Source organism: Lithobates pipiens, unplaced genomic scaffold (assembly GCF_037356315.1).
Source record: "Lithobates pipiens isolate NorthernLeopardFrog02 unplaced genomic scaffold, aLitPip1_a1.2 Scaffold_13, whole genome shotgun sequence".
Taxonomy (NCBI): Eukaryota; Metazoa; Chordata; class Amphibia; order Anura; family Ranidae; genus Lithobates; species Lithobates pipiens.
In genome coordinates, this window is record NW_027507718.1 from 372107140 (window position 1) to 372125828 (window position 18689).

General features: G+C 39.9%; 1 protein-coding gene across 1 annotated transcript in view; it reads right to left on the reverse strand.

Annotated features, from left to right (window-relative positions):
* Positions 1-18689, reverse strand: part of HPGD (15-hydroxyprostaglandin dehydrogenase) — a 121142-nt gene that overhangs the window by 64443 nt on the left and 38010 nt on the right. The window contains exon 3 of the mRNA XM_077477222.1: positions 16782-16888. Within this exon, the coding sequence (XP_077333348.1) occupies positions 16782-16888 (107 nt within the window). The remainder of the gene's footprint in view (positions 1-16781; positions 16889-18689) is intronic.

Here is an 18689-nt window from a genome sequence, read left to right on the forward strand (position 1 = left end):
GCAGTTCAACTACATTTTCCCGCAGATACTTTGACTATTCTTTTGCTCTCCCCATGACTCAGAATCCAGAAACATCAGTGCAGCACTAGATGAAAGATGCAAGGGTCTGTCATGAGTCCAGAAACTCATTGACCTTTTATACGCACACACTAATTACAAGCAAACAGATCACAGGTGAGAATGGTTACCTATAATAGCCATTCAAACCCCTTTATGTTAACTTGTGAACGTGTTATCAGGCCAAAATCACCAGGGTATGTAAACTTTTGATCGGGGTCATTTGGGTAGTTTCTGTTGCCATTATAATTTAAAAAGAGTAAACACAGTTGATTGATAATAAATGGCTCCAGCCAAACACTAACCACGAGTGAACAAAATGTTTTTGTGTTATCATTTATATTCTCTGAAAAATGTCCAAGAAATCATAAATTCTGCCAGGGTATGTAAACGTATGAGCATAACTGTATATAATTGTAAGAAAGCTTAATCAGGGATTTTGTTTACAGCAGTTAAATTCCTTTGCAGAAGAATGCAATACAATGTTAGTACTATATTCCTGATTAATCCAAACAAATAAAAAATTGCATTTGCCACATCCCCTATTCATGAACAAACTAATCACTAACATTAGATGGGTGTGCTCCCCTAAAAATTATACTTCAAAAACAACTAAAGAAAGAACAAGGAGAACTCATGCACACTCAAACATAAAAAAAAGTTTATGATTGCACACATAGAACAAACCACCCTTCCCCCATTATAGTAAAACAGAAACAAAAATTCAATCCAGGAGGGAACACACATGTATTTCAAGCCTCCATACCATGGATTCATGCTAAACAGGACATCAGTATTGTACAAGACAAATCGACAGATATATTACTGATCTGCACACCAAAGCAATTTAGTATTTCCCCGCTAGAATAGAATACATGATCATGCTCCCACTGTTAAGAACATATTGGTATATTGCAAAGTGGTTCAATGGTCATACACACTTACTTACATATCCCCATCCCTTTCTCATCCAAAAAAGTACCATTAAACCTGTTTTACCACCAGGATATCCGTGTAACTCTGCCCATCTCTAAATATGCATCTACACATCAGGGTCGTATAACATCATTTTTGAATGCTTAACTCCTTAGGTGGCCCAAGTTAGAGAACACCCCCAATTTAAATTCTGTATTCAACTCTTTAGGGTATTGCGGGTATAAATCCAGAAGCATTCCTGTGGTAATAATATGATCAAAGTTACCATGTTTTGGACTATTTTGTAATAAATAAATTCACTTCACTTTTAAAGGGATTGTAAAGTCAGAAGGTTTTTTAATTTTAATGCATTCTATGCTTTAAGATAAAAAGATAAAAAGATAAAAAGCCTTCTGTGTACAGTAGCCCCTCTTTGCCCCCCTAATACTTACCTGAGTAATCCATTTTAATACACTTATGTGCTCTGAATCTTTCAGATAGATCCTTGGTTTCAGCCTAAAAGGTCTCCATTTTGGAGCAATTCTTTCTAATCCACAGGATTAACCCACTGGAATTGATGATATTTGCTTTGGTAGATGGTTTGAAGGAGGGTGTTGCTAGCCATGCCTGTGCCAAGTTTCTCATCCTCCCTATAAATTTGAATGCTTTCATGCATAGTGGCCACTACAGTGGACAGCTATTTAAAAGCATTTTCCTTGTTTATGCATGGGTTCTGATTTTATAGTTGCTGGTTACCCATTACAGTAGATGCTAGTGTCACCCTGTACTCTACCGCCCACTGGAAAGCCATTGTAAGTACAATAACAATTTCTTAAAACCAAGGAGGCTAAAAGAAATCCAGAAAAGGCTAAGCAGGTTAGGAATATCTTGCCACATCTTCAGATGTTGCCTCGTCGCATCCTCCGCTCACAATGGCACGGACACGACGCACGGCAACTTATATAGGGACATACCGGATGATGTCCCCGCCCATTATGGTGTCACAGTCACAGAGGATGCTGGGACTGTGACATCATAATAGGCGGGGACATCATCCGGTGATGTCCCTATATAAGTTGCCGTGTATCGCGTCGGTGCCATTGTGAGCGGAGGATGCGACGAGGCAACATCAGAAGAGAAGAGAAGAACAGAAGAACAGAAGGCGGCGGCGACAGAAGACCGGGCCACGGCCTGTAAAAGAGCTAGAAGAAGGCGCGGTGGCCCGGCAGAAGAACCGAAGAGGGGGACAAGACCCCCGAAGTCGGAAGAAGTCGGGGGACAATGTGCTTTGGGGTGGGGGCCCCTGTTGAGGGCACGCGGCTGGTACGGCTCAGGAGGGGGGGGTGCTCGGTCGTCCCCCCCTTTCCTGGCCGACCGGGTAGCGTGCTTGGACAAGGGTCTGATGTGGACCTGGGGGGGACCCCCACGCCGATTTTTTTTCGGCGTTGGGGTTCCCCTTTAAGTCCATACCAGGTGGCGAGGCCAGCGAGGTCTCCTTCGCGGGCCCCGCCTACCTGGAGACGCGCTCAAAATGAGCGGACTTTTCTCTGGGCGGGAAAAGTCCGTTCATTTCAAAAGTACGGCGGACTGGCATGCGCACGGCCGGATTGTCCGCCGAAATGCAAGTCCAGCGGGAAGATTGGAGTGCAAAACTACTTTCTAAGTCCGCCGTACTTTCGGGTCAAAAAAGTCCGCCGGAGGCTACACACGGGGGGATTGTCCGGCGGACTTGAGTTTGCCGGACTTTTCCACCCGATTGATCGTGTGTGCGCGGCATTAGAGGCACCTCTTTTATACGCCATTGTGACATGACGTTACTTGTATATCAAGACATCACTTGTTTATCAAGTAAAAATTTATAAAAAAAAAATTTGCTTGTCTTGCAAAACGCTCTCAAACCAAGTTACTCTCAATCCAAGGTTTCTGTATTCATTTTTATTTTCAATACATTTTTATTGAGAAATTTTCACAAAAAAATACAGAAGTATCAGGTGTGCAAGTTGTAATCAAGGGAGGTAATTTCCAATTTACATCACATATAAAAGAGAAACTGAACAAAAACAGTCAACACCACCTGGTGCACATCTTCAAGGTAGACTTAACTCTTTTCAGTAAGTTCAGGTTAGAAAAGTTTAGGTGTCTGCAGCATGTGTAGGAAGCAAAGGTGTCAAATGGGAAATTCTAATCATATTAAGATTGCGGTGGTCAGCAGCAGTAATGGGAGTCATGTTACAGCTCTCTGTCTAGAAGGTTGACAAGGAGTTGTCATGAGTGTAGGCTGCAGGTCTACAGTTGATTACATTAAATTGAAAGTGTGTAAATGGACAAAGTCTACTATGTCTAAGATTGTTGGGTTATGGGAGGATTTCTAGCATCTAGTAATATGAAGTCTTACCACTAGTAAAATAGGAGTGGTATTTAGATTGAGTAATGCCAGGGAGAGATGTACACATGTGAGATATCAGATAGGAGTTAGATGGTTGAGGTCCAAAGTGAGTGTATCTTACTACAATCCCACAAATATGGACGATGTCTCCATTGGATCTGCAGTTTCTCAAGCACATATGGGAGGTATTGGCTCCAAACTTTGAGATTTTAACTGGGGTAAATACCAACGTAGGGAGATTTTTGGGCAAGTTCCCACAGAGAGGTGCAGCAAGTGCTCTATATATTGAACTGAATGATCTTAGCCACTGTAAATCAGATTCTAGATCAGATTCCCATTGGGCAATTGGTTTGGATTTGACAGATGTACGTTTTTGCTGCAGAATGGTGTAGAAAAGCAAAATGCCTTTTTTGTGTGATAGGCTTGTTATTTAGATATAGCCATGCAGGTTGAGGCAATTTACAGCGTAGTGCCTTTTTATTAGAAAGGTAATGGGCTATGCGTAGGTAACTGTATTATTCTGAGCGGGATACTTGAGATTTTGGGTGGAGGTTTTCAAAGGTTTTAATAATGGAGTTGTCAAATAAGTCATTAATGTAGTGTCTGCCTTTATTGGTCCAGGGGGATGTAAATATCATGAGTTGAGGGGATAGTACTCTGATAGGGATCTTGGGTGATAGTATCTGCCAGGCTTGCATGGAAGCCAGCCTAGGCGTGGGCAGTCCTAGTAGGGTGCTGAAAAGCCATGTGCCCAAATTTGAGTGTGGTATGAGAGCTGATTCAATGGATCCCCATAAGGTAGTGAAGTAGTTGGTGAGGGAAGAAACCATTATTAAAATTTTGCCAGAATGGTGGCTGTGTAATAGTCACCAAATCTATGAGGCCTGATCCTCCAACCAATTTGTGTTTAAAAAGGTGGGATTGTGAGCAGTGAGGCCTCTTTCCTTGTCAGAGATTAAGTATGAATTTAAAGAATTAAATAGGGTGTTTAAAGCCCTTGCTTTGGAAAGCAGCTGCTCTTTCACCGGGAAAAAGTGCATCTTAATGAGCACATCTCTAGGGACAGAGTCTGCCAGATGTTGAGGCTTTGGAATGTGATGAATACGATCTATAGTGAGATCTATCGGTGACACTTCAGTCATTAGAGCTGCTAATATGTCGCAGGCATACCTGTGAAGATAATGCGGCTGTACAGATTTTGGGACACCTCTCAGCTTTACATTGTTGCATCGCTAGCGGCCTTCTATATCTGCTGCCTTCACTTTGATTCATAGTTGGTCATCATGGCTTTCTTCATAGACGTCTACTAGATCATTTACTGTGGTAGTACATTCCTCCATTTTTTAGCTTTGCTATATTGTACTCTCTCCCATTGTGTGCATATCAGAGGTGAATTTGTGAAAGAGAGGAAAAAATCAGCTAGCAAGAAGGGTTGCAGTGAAATCAGCATGTCTTTCCTAGTTATGTCTGACAGGCTGCCCTGATGTAGGAAATGCAGCGATGGAAGATTGTAATACTGTACTGGTGTGTACGGGGTAAACCCCTGGACTCACCCCAGTTGTGGCCTGGTGAGGTGAATCCATCCCCTGCATAGGTTTGGCTCTACTGCCCATAATAGGGCTGGCTGCTATGTGTTTACCATGTTGAAAGAGGAGCCGCCGTGCCATTATATTGTCCCTCATAGGCAACTGGTAAATCAGTGTAGGATGCAGAGGAGGTAGCGGCTACATCTTGGGTTCCTTTTCTTGCAGGCGCCAAACTTTTCTATCCTTCCTCTTGTGGGACATGGCTCCCGGGAGTGTCAATGATGAAGGGGGGAAACCTTGATAAGTGTAGATGGGCAGGTGTCCCTTTGTTTTCGCTCCGGTCCTCCATCCAGTTTGCAGAGCTCTCAGCCATCTCAAGCTCTTGCAAGCCACGCCCTGTATTAATTTTGAATTCCACTTCGATGCCACCAGCTACAAAGGTCAGTGAGGCTTTGTTTAAAAGATCATGTACTGATTTGTAGGAATTTTTAATATTTGAATGTTCATAGCCCAGCCACAGGCAACTTTGGAAAAATGAAGATTTTTACTTAACCACTTCAATACATGGCACTTTCGCCCCCTTCCTTCCCAGCCCAATTTTCAGCTTTCATCGCTCTAGCGCTTTCAGTGACAATAAGGCGGTCATGCTACACTGTACCCAAATGAAATTTTTATCATTTTGTTCGCACAAATAGAGCTTTATTTTGGTGGTATTTATTCACGACTCCGTTTTTTATTTTTTGCGATATAAGCGCAAAAAAGCGGAAATTTGGAAAAAAAAACTATATTTTCTTTTTTCTATTTTAAAAGAAATCCAATAAAATCAAATTTTGTCATAAATTTAAGCCAAAATGTATTCTGCTACATGTTTTTGGTAAAAAAAATTCCGTTAAGTGTATAATAATTGGTTTGTGTGATCACGGACATATGTACGCAAATGATCATGTACATATGTGTGCAGGTGATCACGTACATATGTGTGCAGATAATCATTGGGACATGTGATTTTAGTGGGACATATGTGGGGGACATGTTTTTATTATTAGGGACATGTGTTTTTATTATTTGGGGACATGTATGATTTGGGGACATGTGTGGGGACATTGTGTGGTGTGTTTACTGTGTGGTGATTTGTGTTTACACTAGACTGGTGATCAGTGAGTAAAAAGCTGTAAAAAACAGCTCATACCCACTGATCATCAGCCGGCTGCAGCGATCTGCTCTCCTCTCCTCAGCGATGACTTCTGTGTGAGGAGAGGAGGAGCCGATTGCCTAGCAACCGGCTGTTTGTTTACATCACATGACGGCCGTGATTGGACACGGCCGTCATGTGATCAGGAGGGCCAATCACAGAGCCCTCCTGCCGATCTGAGATGCGCCGTGTCCGGGTGACACGGGCGCATCGGGATCGCGCCGCTGCGCGGGCACGCGCGCGCGCGATCCCGCTCCTTCTGATTGACGTTCCTGAACGTCCTATCAGGAGTAGACGGCTCCCACCCGGCCGTATATGTACATTGGCTGGGTGGGAAGTGGTTAAAGGGTAACGCCACTTTCATAGGGAAAAAAAATATCAAAGAAAAAATAATATAGCATATATGATTGCAACATTGATCATTTTGTAATTAAATATTATTAAAAATTACCTTTCTTTTTCAATCTGCAGCCAATGTAATTTTCTAAAAATACATTGCAATATGGCTACCTGGAGTTTTCTGTACACAGAGTGTACACTGGTCACTCCCCAGAAACATAATTTTTCCCAGAAGTCTGCCTAAGGCCGCGTACACACGGGCGGACTGTTCGCCCAACTTTGTTCGTCAAACAGTTTGAGCGGACAGTCCGCTCAAAATTAGCATGGACGGACTTGACCACACACGACGAACGAACAGTCCGCTGAAACTTGCGCGATGACGTGAACGGCACGTACGACGGGACGAAAAATACGACGTCCAATACACTGCAATGCAACCTTCGCCGTGTAAATTCTTTCTGAGCATGCGCGAGACTTAGTTTGTCGAACAAGCCTACACACGGGCGGACTGTCCGCTCAAACTAAGTTTCAGCGGACAGTCTTACGGAAATTCCGAAAAACTTTGTTCGTCAGACTGTCCGCTGAAACTGTCCGCTGAAGCCCACACACGAGCGGACTGTCCGCCGAAACACTGTTCAGCGGACAAAGTTGGGCGAACAGTCCGCCCGTGTGTACGCGGCCTAAGATACATGTCAGATGTCAGGCATCCCTTGGAACAAAAATTTTATTTTTGAGAGATACTTTAAATAGGAACGCGTCTAAAGGGATGCAGGCCCAGCAGATTTCCTCATTAGTGCCCTGTAGCTACACACCTGACAGTTAATTATGAAACCACTCCCATTAGACCTACTCAGAACAGAGGCATAGAGAAACACACATGGATTTTTTCTGAATAACAAAAGGTAGAAATCTTCACTTCAAAGAATAGAAGTTGTAAAGCATTTTAATCTTCTGGGCTCTTTCATAAACAAGGAAGCAACTAATAGTGACTATATACGCTGCAAAATAGCACTTAGCACAATAGCTGGAATATAAAGATCCTCAAAAAGTATGAGTCCATGCACTCATTTTTTCAGTTGTCAATTATGGCTATAAAAGCTGGACACAATGGAAACAGGACAGTAAAAAGATTGACTCATTATGCTTTGGTGCTGGAGAAGGAGCATATGTACCATGGACAGCCCATAGAACTATTTTTGAAGAGCTCAAACTGGCTATGTCAAATGTTGAAACAACAACAACGACTGTCCTATTTTGGTCACATTGTCAAAAGATAAAGATTACTGGATAAGGAAATAATGTTTCGGAAGATCAAAAGAACCAGGCAAAGAGTGAGCACAGTTACTAGATGGTTGGACACACTGACTACAGTTGTGGGGATGACACTGGAAGATCTCACCAGACTAGCATAAAATTGACTTCTCTTTAAATCTCTCATTCATCAATTTGCTAGAACTCAGGCCCGAGTTGATAGCACTTAACTAATATTTGAACATTCATTGCTCTGCCATAGGTCACATAAAGCAGAGAAACAAAGAAACCGGTGGCAATTGGCTTTACCATTATCATCGTATTGTCTTCTTTCAAGTTATGTCTTATACTTAGACTTAAACAAAACGCTGAAATAATTAGGGTGTATAGAGAGTCACACATAGGTTTCTCTGTACTGATACATCATGAACATTCATTATTTGATATTAGATTGCCTACCTCTTCCTCCATTATCAGCTTCATAAAATGCAGTGTTTCTGAAGTTCTGAATAATGGCTTGGCCAGAACATCATCCCAGCTGATACCGACACAGATGTCAAAATTAATGAGATATGTGGGATTTATATTATGTTTTGGAGTACTAACAAGGCAGTTCAAGGTAGTTTCACTTACTGAAATAGATCATAAATGCAAACTTGTTAACAAGAATTTTGACAGTAGAGTTTTTAAAGTGGAAATCCAGTCTAATCCAGTCTAAGTATATCTAAACATGCTCTCACCCTCATTCCAAACCCATTCTAACTACCCTGTAAAGGAAAGAGGTATAGGAAAGAGGGTGCTGGCTTCCTGCATCTGCTTCAGTGTAGAAGTGGGACATCTGACAATGGATGCCCCATAGTAAGCCTTTAGGTGACGTTACCACATAGGCTCTGCAGCTGTTGTTGGAGATCTCTCCTTTTTCCTGAAACCGACCACTGGAGAGATCATGTGATTGGATCAGAGCACCTTCAGCACAGGTAAGCATAGGCATCTTTCCTTTACAAGGTAGCTAGAATAGGCTTAACATGTGGAAAGGAGCAGGTTTAAGTGTAGTTAGGTTTTGATATATCTGTGCTTTCAGTTAAAGACAGGATTAAAAATATCTGGATTTGTGTAATATAAAGCATTTGTTAATTTGATATTGATTGCTACCAAACAAAAAACAGCTATATTGTACGAGATTCAGACATGTTTACACTCTCTGAACACTTATCTCTCCCTCCAATCCATTAGGTGACCGTTGTGTACAGAGCCATTATTAAATGGCTGGATACACAGATACTTTACCCAGCTTATGCGATAGTATGGCTATCTTGTGATTGCTGTAATTGGTCATCACAGCGATCACATGGTATTGTTTACTGTGCAGGTCCCTCCCCTTACCCTAACACAAGGAAAGGAGAGAGATGCTTGTGAAAAGGCACAAAATGAAAAGAACAGCAGCTGCATCTTCACGTATTGCACATATTACCCCCTACACATATTAGCCACAATACAGTCAATACAGTCTCTTATTAACCCTTAACCTCAATTATCTTGCCCATCTGTACATTAACCCCTTAAGCTCCATCCTGCCACTGCATGAGACCAGTACATTAACCCAATCACTGCCTTCTTCCTCTATGTATGACTTGTACATTGCATGTATCTAGTGTACCTTTAGCAGGCTCTGGAATTATCTCCCTCACTACTGGCATGTTTCCTCATTTCCAAAATACTGTGACAAAAAATGTGATCACCTTGGGCTGCCAACTTTCTAAAAAAAAAATTTGTACTTTTCTGTACTATTTTGAAATTTTTACTTTAACAGAAAGTAAGGAAAAGCCGTTATTAAGAAATTATTAGAAAACTCAATTCAACAGGATATAAAAAGAATTTGGGTGCAGCCTTTCACGACAGAGTAAAACTGTCTGAAGGCTGAAAAACAGCCTGGCAATGAAGGGGGTATTATAGGCTGGTACACAAGTTCTTAATACAAAAAAAAAAAAAAAAACATGAATATATAAAAAATGAGATATTATGGAGCATGCTAATTAGGATTATTGTGCATTGACAACAAATTCTTATTAATAAAATTGTATCTATTCTATCTGCCAGGTCCGAGGCTGGTAGAGCGAATTCCAAACTACTTCTGTGTAATCTTGCCACACCCTGTCAAAAGAGATCTTCTTTTAACCAACTTTTAGATCACTCACATATACTGAGATAAACTCCTACTCCCTGGTGCCCACTCCAGTCACTGATTCTTTGTTGACTGTGAATAAAACACACCCAAGTTAAAATATATGAGCTGCACGATTAATTGTCAAAGAATCGAGATTGTGATTCTACCCCCCTCTCGATCTTAACACAGCATTTTCTCGATTCAGTGCAGAGAGCTCTCTGCTCAAGCCAACAGCTGTCAAAAACAAATAAAAAAAATCAGGCAGCCTGCCAAATTTATCACAACATCTTAAGCGGAGATAAATAAAAACATTGTAACATTTCCTTCTTTCAGATCAAAGAAATGAAAGTCAGTCTGTAGATGAGGGCAGTTTAACCACAAAAAGATCAAATCTTTTTCTGACACTTGTTGCTTACATTATAAAATCAGTATTTTTTGCTAGAAAATTATTTAGAACCTCCTTTTTTAGCAGAGACAGTAGAGAATAAAATGGCAGTTGTTGCAATATTTTATGTCACACTGTATTTGCGCAGCGGTCTTTCAAATGCATACACACATATACATACATACATACAGTATCTCACAAAAGTGAGCACACCCCTCACATTTTTGTAAATATTTTATTATGTCTTTTTATGAGACAACACTGAAGAAATTACACTTTGCTACAATGCAAAATAGTGAGTGTACAGCTTGTATAACAGTGTAAATTTGCTGTCCCCTCAAAATAACTCAACACACAGCCATTAATGTCTAAACCACTGGCAACAAATGTGAGTATACCCCAAAGGGAAAGTGCCCCAATTGGGCCCAAAGTATCAATATTTAGTGTGGCCACCATTATTTTCCACTACTTTACATTGTAGTAACATGTCATTTCTTCAGTGTTGTCACATTAAAAGATATAATAAAATATTTACAAAAACGTGAGGGGTGTGCTCACTTTTGTGACATACTGTACATACATACGCACACACACACACACACACACACACACACACACATATACACTGTATGTGTGGGTTTTATTTCATATTATTAAATACAGTATACAGTGCCTTGCGAAAGTATTTGGCCCCCTTGAACTTTTCAACCTTTTGCCCCATTTCAGGCTTCAAACATAAAGATATAAAATTTTTATTTTTTGTGAAGAATCACCAACAAGTGGGACACAATTGTGAAGTGGAATGAAATATATTGGATTTTTGAAACTTTTTTAACTAATAAAAAAATTGGGGCGTGCAAAATTATTCGTCCCCCTTGCGTTAATACTTTGTAGAGCCACCTTTTGCTGCGATTACAGCTGCAAGTCGCTTGGGGTATGTCTCTATCAGTTTTGCACATCGAGAGACTGAAATTCTTGCCCATTCTTCTTTGCAAAACAGCTCGAGCTCAGTGAGGTTGGATGGAGAGCGTTTGTGAACAGCAGTTTTCAGCTCTTTCCACATTCAGGTCTGGACTTTGACTTGGCCATTCTAACAACTGGATACGTTTATTTGTGAACCATTCCTTTGTAGATTTTGCTGTATGTTTGGGATCATTGTCTTGTTGGAAGATAAATCTCCGTCCCAGTTTCAGGTCTTTTGCAGACTCCAACAGGTTTTCATCCAGAATGGAAATGTATTTGGCTGCATCCATCTTCCCCTCAATTTTAACCATCTTCCCTGTCCCTGCTGAAGAAAAGCAGGCCCAAACCATGATGCTGCCACCACCATGTTTGACAGTGGGGATGGTGTGTTGAGGGTGATGAGCTGTGTTGCTTTTATGCCAAACATATCGTTTTGCATTGTGGGTAAAAAGTTTGATTTTGGTTTCATCTGACCAGAGCACCTTCTTCCACATGTTTGGTGTGTCTCCCAGGTGGCATGTGGAAAACTTTAGACAAGACTTTTTATGGATATCTTTGAGAAATGGCTTTCTTCTTGTCACTCTTCCATAAAGGCCAGATTTGTGCAGTGTACGACTGATTGTTGTCCTATGGACAGACTCTCCCACCTCAGCTGTAGTTCTGTGCAGTTCATCCAGAGTGATCATGGGCCTCTTGGCTGCATCTCTGATCAGTCTTCTCCTTGTCTGAGCTGAAAGTTTAGAGGGACGGCCAGGTCTTGGTAGATTTGCAGTGGTCTGATACTCCTTCCATTTCAAAATGATCGCTTGCACAGTGCTCCTTGGGATGTTTAAAGCTTGGGAAATCTTTTTGTATCCAAATCCGGCTTTAAACTTCTCCACAACAGTATTATGGACCTGCCTGGTGTGTTCCTTGGTCTTCATGATGCTCTCTGTGCTTTCAACAGAACCCTGAGACTATCACAGAGCAGGTGCATTTATACAGAGACTTGATTACGCACAGGTGGATTCTATTTATCACCATCAGTCATTTAGGACAACATTGGATCATTCAGAGATCCTCGCTGAACTTCTGGAGTGAGTTTGCTGCACTGAAAGTAAAGGGGCCGAATAATTTTGCATGCACCACTTTTCAGTTTTTTATTTGCTAAAAAAGTTTAAAATATCCAATAGATTTCGTTCCACTTCACAATTGTGTCCCACTTGTTGGTGATTCTTCACAAAAAATTTAAATTTTATATCTTTGTTTGAAGCCTGAAATGTGGCAAAAGGTTGAAAAGTTCAAGGGGGCCGAATACTTTCGCAAGGCACTGTATATAATATAATACGTATGCACAGTTCCTCTATAATTCTTTAAACTGTAGTATGGCTTTTTGGCTTTTTACTAGATACTCTTGGATTTTTTTAGCCTCAGGAAGACTGTTAAGCATTAGGGTCAGAGAGCCATGATGACCAGAAGTTCTAAAGGCAATACATTTACTCACAGATGATCTGTGACTAATGACAAAATGATCCCAAACACTCTTCCTGTGCGTCAGCTCTCCTAGAATGTAGAATTCAGAAGAATGATACAGTAGTATTAAATGCACACTAATCTGCTGTGTTTGTTGCTTCAACAATCTCCCTAATAGGGTTCCCTCCCAAAGCGGGCCCTATAGCAACCACGTGGGCTGCTATGGCTACAGTAACACCACTAAAGAATGGCATGCATGTAGTAAACAGTGTGTCACTGAACATCACACATTAAAATCCTTCTAAATGCTTTATAACTGTCCAGTTTTTTTCAGATTTAACCAAGCAGTAAGGCAGCTAATAGACATGGATGTAGCAACTCTATTTGAGCTTCTTGTGCTTAAAAAGAATGAAAATCTGGATTACTTGAAACTACAAATATGATTTAATAGTGCTGTGTTAAAGGGAGGATACTGGGCAGCTAGGAATGTTTTCTGTTTATTATAAGGGACTGGCACATTTACAGTGATTGAACCATGATAGAAGTTTTACACAGGCAGTCTGACATTGATGAATATTTTGTGTACATAGTGCAAATTCTGAAAAGATGTCTTGCAAGATACGTTTTTTCTGTAGAACAGCAAAATGTGTTTTGGACATACTCAAACATCTATCTATTTGCTTTATCAGGGTTTCTCTGATAACGTTTTACCTTGGAGGAACCCTTGGGAAAAAATTTGAGATCACAGGGAACCCCTGAATTTTTTGTTTTACAGATCTACAGCTCATAGAACAATGGATTTGATCAGTGGCCTGCAGATATAACAATTATTGTGAAAATAGCATTCAATTTTAGGGTTTCTCAACTAAGATTTCTCAGAACCCTAGGGTTCCATAAGAACTCCCTGGTGGTTCTGTTGCAAATCAACACTGTGGTGGAGGTATATCCACCCAATGTTGATTTCAGTAAGTACTGTCAGTGCGTATTGATACTCAGAGGGCAGTGCTGGGAGAAGTGGACAGAGCAGGAGCACCTCATTGAAGCAGGAGGCCAGATGCTCTGTATGGCATTGTTAAATTCAGACTGAGGAGAGAGGGAGGAGAGAGCGGGAACAGGTGGCTGAAGCAAGGAGTGACATCTTGTGTATGCAAGTGCTGAATGCAGACTTCAGAAATAGGAGCAGAGAGCAGCAGCACTTGGCTGGATCAGACTGAATGTAACAGGAGGTGAGAACATAATAGCTTTATGTTATTCCTAGATTGTAAGCTCTAACGATCAGGGCCCTCTGGTTCCCCCTGTCTTGAATTGTATTGTATTGTAATGTCTAGCCTAATGTTCTAAAGCACTGGGTAAACTGTCGGTGCTATATAAAACCTGTATAATAATAATAAACAAAGCTATTATCATTTCCACAGTCTGCACTCAGCACTGCCATACACAAGATGTCACTTATGGTTTTAGCCACATGGACCCAATCTCTGCTCCCCCTCTCCACAGTCTGTATTCAGCACTGCCATACATAGAATGTCCCATCCTGTTTCAGCCATGTGCTAACACTCCCTGCTCCCTATCTCCTCAGTCTGCATTCAGTGCTGTCATAAAGAGAATCCCATCCCATACACAGCATCCCACCTGCTGGCAGCCTCTCCACTCCTCCCGGTGCTGCCCTCTGTCCTGATTACTGACCACCATGACTTTCCTCCAATAGCATCATGGTGCAGTGATATAATTAGTCCTATTTCATGGAGAGAAGAGATTGTGAGCCAGTGTATTGATCTGGCTACCAGGAGTGTGCTTCCGTGATGTGCTTCTGATTTATTCACTATTCCTGGTGCCGCCTATTGATTTCACAGGAGCTAGAACTACAGGGGAAGCACTGGGTATCACTGCATGCTGACAGCACTCACTGTCAGTGCTCATTGAGAACATTGGGTAAATATACAGTACATCTGCCACAGTGTTCATTTGCAGCAGGACCCCTTGGGACTTTTTACAGAACCCCAATGGAGAAACCCTGTTTTATATTCTTAGTATCTATGGCATATGTTTTCGATCTAAGTTTTATTTACACATTCTCAGATGTTCACTTAAAAATGAATAGCATGTTCAAAGTGCAGCTTTATGAGAAAATACAGAAACAAGTGATATGAAAGTGAGCCAGAATTCTTGACTTCCCCTTTTTGGAAACGCCCATTTATTCATGTGGAATGTTCACAGGGGTTGTGGTCACATGAAAGAAAAAACAAAACTAAAAAATAAATTAAAAAAATGCCTTTTATTTTTTGATCGGTGTTAGTTTAATAGGATTATTATTTTGGTAGAAAGCATTGCATTGTAAAGTTTTTGGAAAATAAAAGTTAATTTTTTTAATTGTATTCTTTTTTAAATGTGACATTTAAAAGAAGAAAAAAGGGAAAAACAAAACAAATAAATTGTCAGGTTGCTTTAATCCCTTGGCACCAGCCATACACAAATATATGACCCCTTCGTACCGAGCGGCCACATATTTGCGTAAATTAGTGGAAATACAGCTGTAACAAGAGCACATGCCCTGCGTGCTCCCGGCACAGTTAACCAAAAAAACCTGATCATGTGACCGCCATGACAGCCAATCAAATCAAGCCCCACCCTGCCTCTCGGCATCCTAAACCTCTTAAAGGTCTAGGAGGCGTTGATGGCAAGAGGTTAACGGACATCACTGACATCATCTGCAGATTGAAACGTATGCCTTTGATCTGCAGATGAATGAAACAAAAGTAACACTGTTCTTGTGCAGCACAGTGGCTAAGTGGTCAGCACTTCCGCCTGGCAACGCTAGGGTCATTGATTCAAATCCCAACCATGATACTACCTGCCATGTTCTCCCTGTGAATGCATGTTTTCTTGGGCACTCCCATACTCCAGACATGCTAGCAGCTTAATTGGCCCTAGTATTTTTATGAATGTGAGTTAGGGAACTTAGATTGTAAACTCCTTGAGGGCAGCACCTGATGTGAATGTACAATATGTATATAAAGTACTGTGTAAATGGTCAGTAATAAATATATACTTTGTAGCTCTTTAATCTGTGTCTAAAAAATGTTGGTAAAGGAAAAATCTGCATTCACGCTGTAAGTCACAGCTTTGATTAATTAAAGCTGGGAATTGCAGAGGAGTAGGAGAGGGTGCAGTAACCAGGAGGAAGGACTGTACCTTGATTTTTTTTTTTTTGGGTGCGTCTAGCAAGATTAAGAAGAAAAAAAAAACAGTTTCTGCCATTGTACTATTACTCTAGCACACAGAACATGTTTACAGAACAGGAGGGTATAGGGATGACCTTATCGATGTTCATTGTATAACCATGGGGTGGGGTGGGTCTTGGACAAGGATGGTTTTTCTGCAGTATAGTCTGTAAAAGATCATGAAACTGGTTGTGCTTTGTAGCTTAGGTGCCTGGCTCACAAGAATGGCCAAACAGAATACTTTGGCAGAAAAAAATATTCACATAAATGTGTTTGAACACAGCTTTTAATAGAGCTTCACAGTATGAAAAATATACTAGATTTCATCAAACTCTGAAATTTACAAGTAGGATACCTTCTCTAGTGAAACAATTCTGTTTATGGTGCTTAGTTTTTCCTACTGATGGTTCTTACCATTTACAAGCTAAATCTTTAAGTAATTTGCCCAGCTAAGCAGTCTTATGTAATATATATTTATCTAATTTGCAAACTAGCTTACATGTCTTTTTATAGTTGGTTTTCTCAACTCTACAATATCTCAATTAATATTTACCCATAGGACTTTTATCAAATACCCCTGTTAAATAACAGTCACATATCAGTTTCTCATTTACGCCCTAAAGTCTATTGTACCCATACCCTCTATAGAAATGTTCCCCAAGCAATCATTTATATGTTTAAAGCAAGAAATTCTAACCAAATGTGTTTTACTGCAAAGAGTTAGCAACTTTTAAAGTAGAATTGAGTTTAATAAATTAGTATGTGATCACTTTAAAATTATGTAATTTTGTATTTTTTTTTTTAGTTTTGTAGTTTTTAGCATGTTTGGTCGTGGAAGGTAAAAAATAAATAAAGTGCATCTCTTTAAATGAAAATCAATTAATTCAGATATTGATTGATCCAACAACTATTTTTGCATATGTAACTTACCAGATTGACTTCAATCGTTTTCTCCCAATCTTTCTCATTATTAACGCCTGCATTATTTACCAATATGTCCAGCCTTCCAAAATGTTCCACTGTTCTCTGAAAGGCATCTAAAATAAGAAAAGAAAAAAGGTTTATATCATAATGTACAACATTTTTTTGAAAATGACTAAAAAGCTATTGAAAAGGGCTGCACTCTCAAATCTCTTAATATATTGAAAGTATATCTCAGGTATGTCTACGTTGCAGATCCACAAACCAAAATGGTTGAGTGAACATGTGATGACAAACGGTATAAGGAGAAAATTGTATTGTGTGGTGTATGTAAAAAAAATGCATAAGGAGGCATTCTTTTCAGTTTGAAACGTATGCTAAAAAAAAAAATTATTTAAATGATATGAAAATCTAAACTTTATCTGTAAAAACTTAACTTGACCCCCAGCCATTCCCACATAGCAGTCTTCCATGTCTTCAACATGCAGTGTTCCTCAACTTATTTTAAACATAAGAGCTGGTGTTTACCAAGCATCCCCAGGTATTGGCAAAACACTTCCATGTCTATGTCTAGACATGGTTTAGTTTAGTTTTCTTACATGAGTTTTTATTAAAATAAATCCCTGTTGGTATTTGATTTCAACATATGTTCAGTTTGAATCGACTGGGTTTGCAACAGGTACTCCAACTTTTGTAAATTGCTTTTTTATTTCCATCTTGAGTATATTTAACATTGTCGTGTTGGAAGCGCAACTATATCGTACTTTTAAAAATATACACACTTCCATCATTTGAGAAAAAATACAAAAGCCACCCCTACTAATTGCAAAAAGCTGGCATACAGAAGTATGCATGGGGGCAGGGGAAAGGGAGAAATACTTCAAGACTGGGGTGGGAATAAAAAGGATAAGTGCGTAATGTTTAAAATTGCATTATCCTAAAAAAATATAAAAAAAATAAAAAATAAAAGGAGTTGTGAACTACAGTTCTAGGCACAATCTTCAGGACTTATTTATCAATTTTAGTAAAGTATTTGCTCTTCATTTGACAGAATTTTTCCCCTGGAAACTCCAATGTTCCATGCCATGAGCCCTAATTACTTAATCTGTTCAGGAGGATGAATTTGCAGTTAAAATATTTTCTCTCCTATGAATGACGTATTAAAAAAATTAAGACATTGGAATTGGAATGTAAAAAAATCTTCCATAATTCCACATCCAACTTACTTTAATGAATCTTTGTGAAATTCATTCATACTGGACTAAAGGTTCCAAGGTGAACACTTACCTTTATATATGATAGGGTTTTTCCAAAAACCAGGAGGTTTTGGGAAAAATAGAAGATTCCTGAGGAATAATTTTTTTTTAACTGTAACCTTTCTTTCACCACTTAACTGGTAAACGAGAGGGCATGTGGCTGATAATAAAGGGTATAAGGCCATATCTTAACATAGCAGTACACCTGCAGGCTCATGTCCCATTCTTACAAGTGTATGTTGCTGTTCCTTGGATCAGTCAGCCTGAATTAGCCTTATCTTTGTGCTGAGTAGAAATTCAATTAGCTAAAATGTTGAAATACTAAATGGTTAGGGTTTGGTTACACATTGGCAAGGTCAGATGAATCAGTGCCTAAGGCAGAAATGTTTTAAGGGGAAAACAGATGTCTATGTCATTATTGTGTAACATTTCTTTCTTATGTAAACCTTGAAGCTACAGTGAAGACGAGATTAGTGTTTAGTAAAAAATGGGAAAATGTCCCCAGGCATGAATACAGCTAGCAAGACTGCCTTAGTGACACAATGACATTAGATAGAACGGATGTATTCTGAAATTAGCTATACCGAGCTTCTGCCATTTTAGTGCAGTTGCTAAGAAGCTCCAAACCTTTCAAAAACATAGGCATGATCCTTACTAAAGT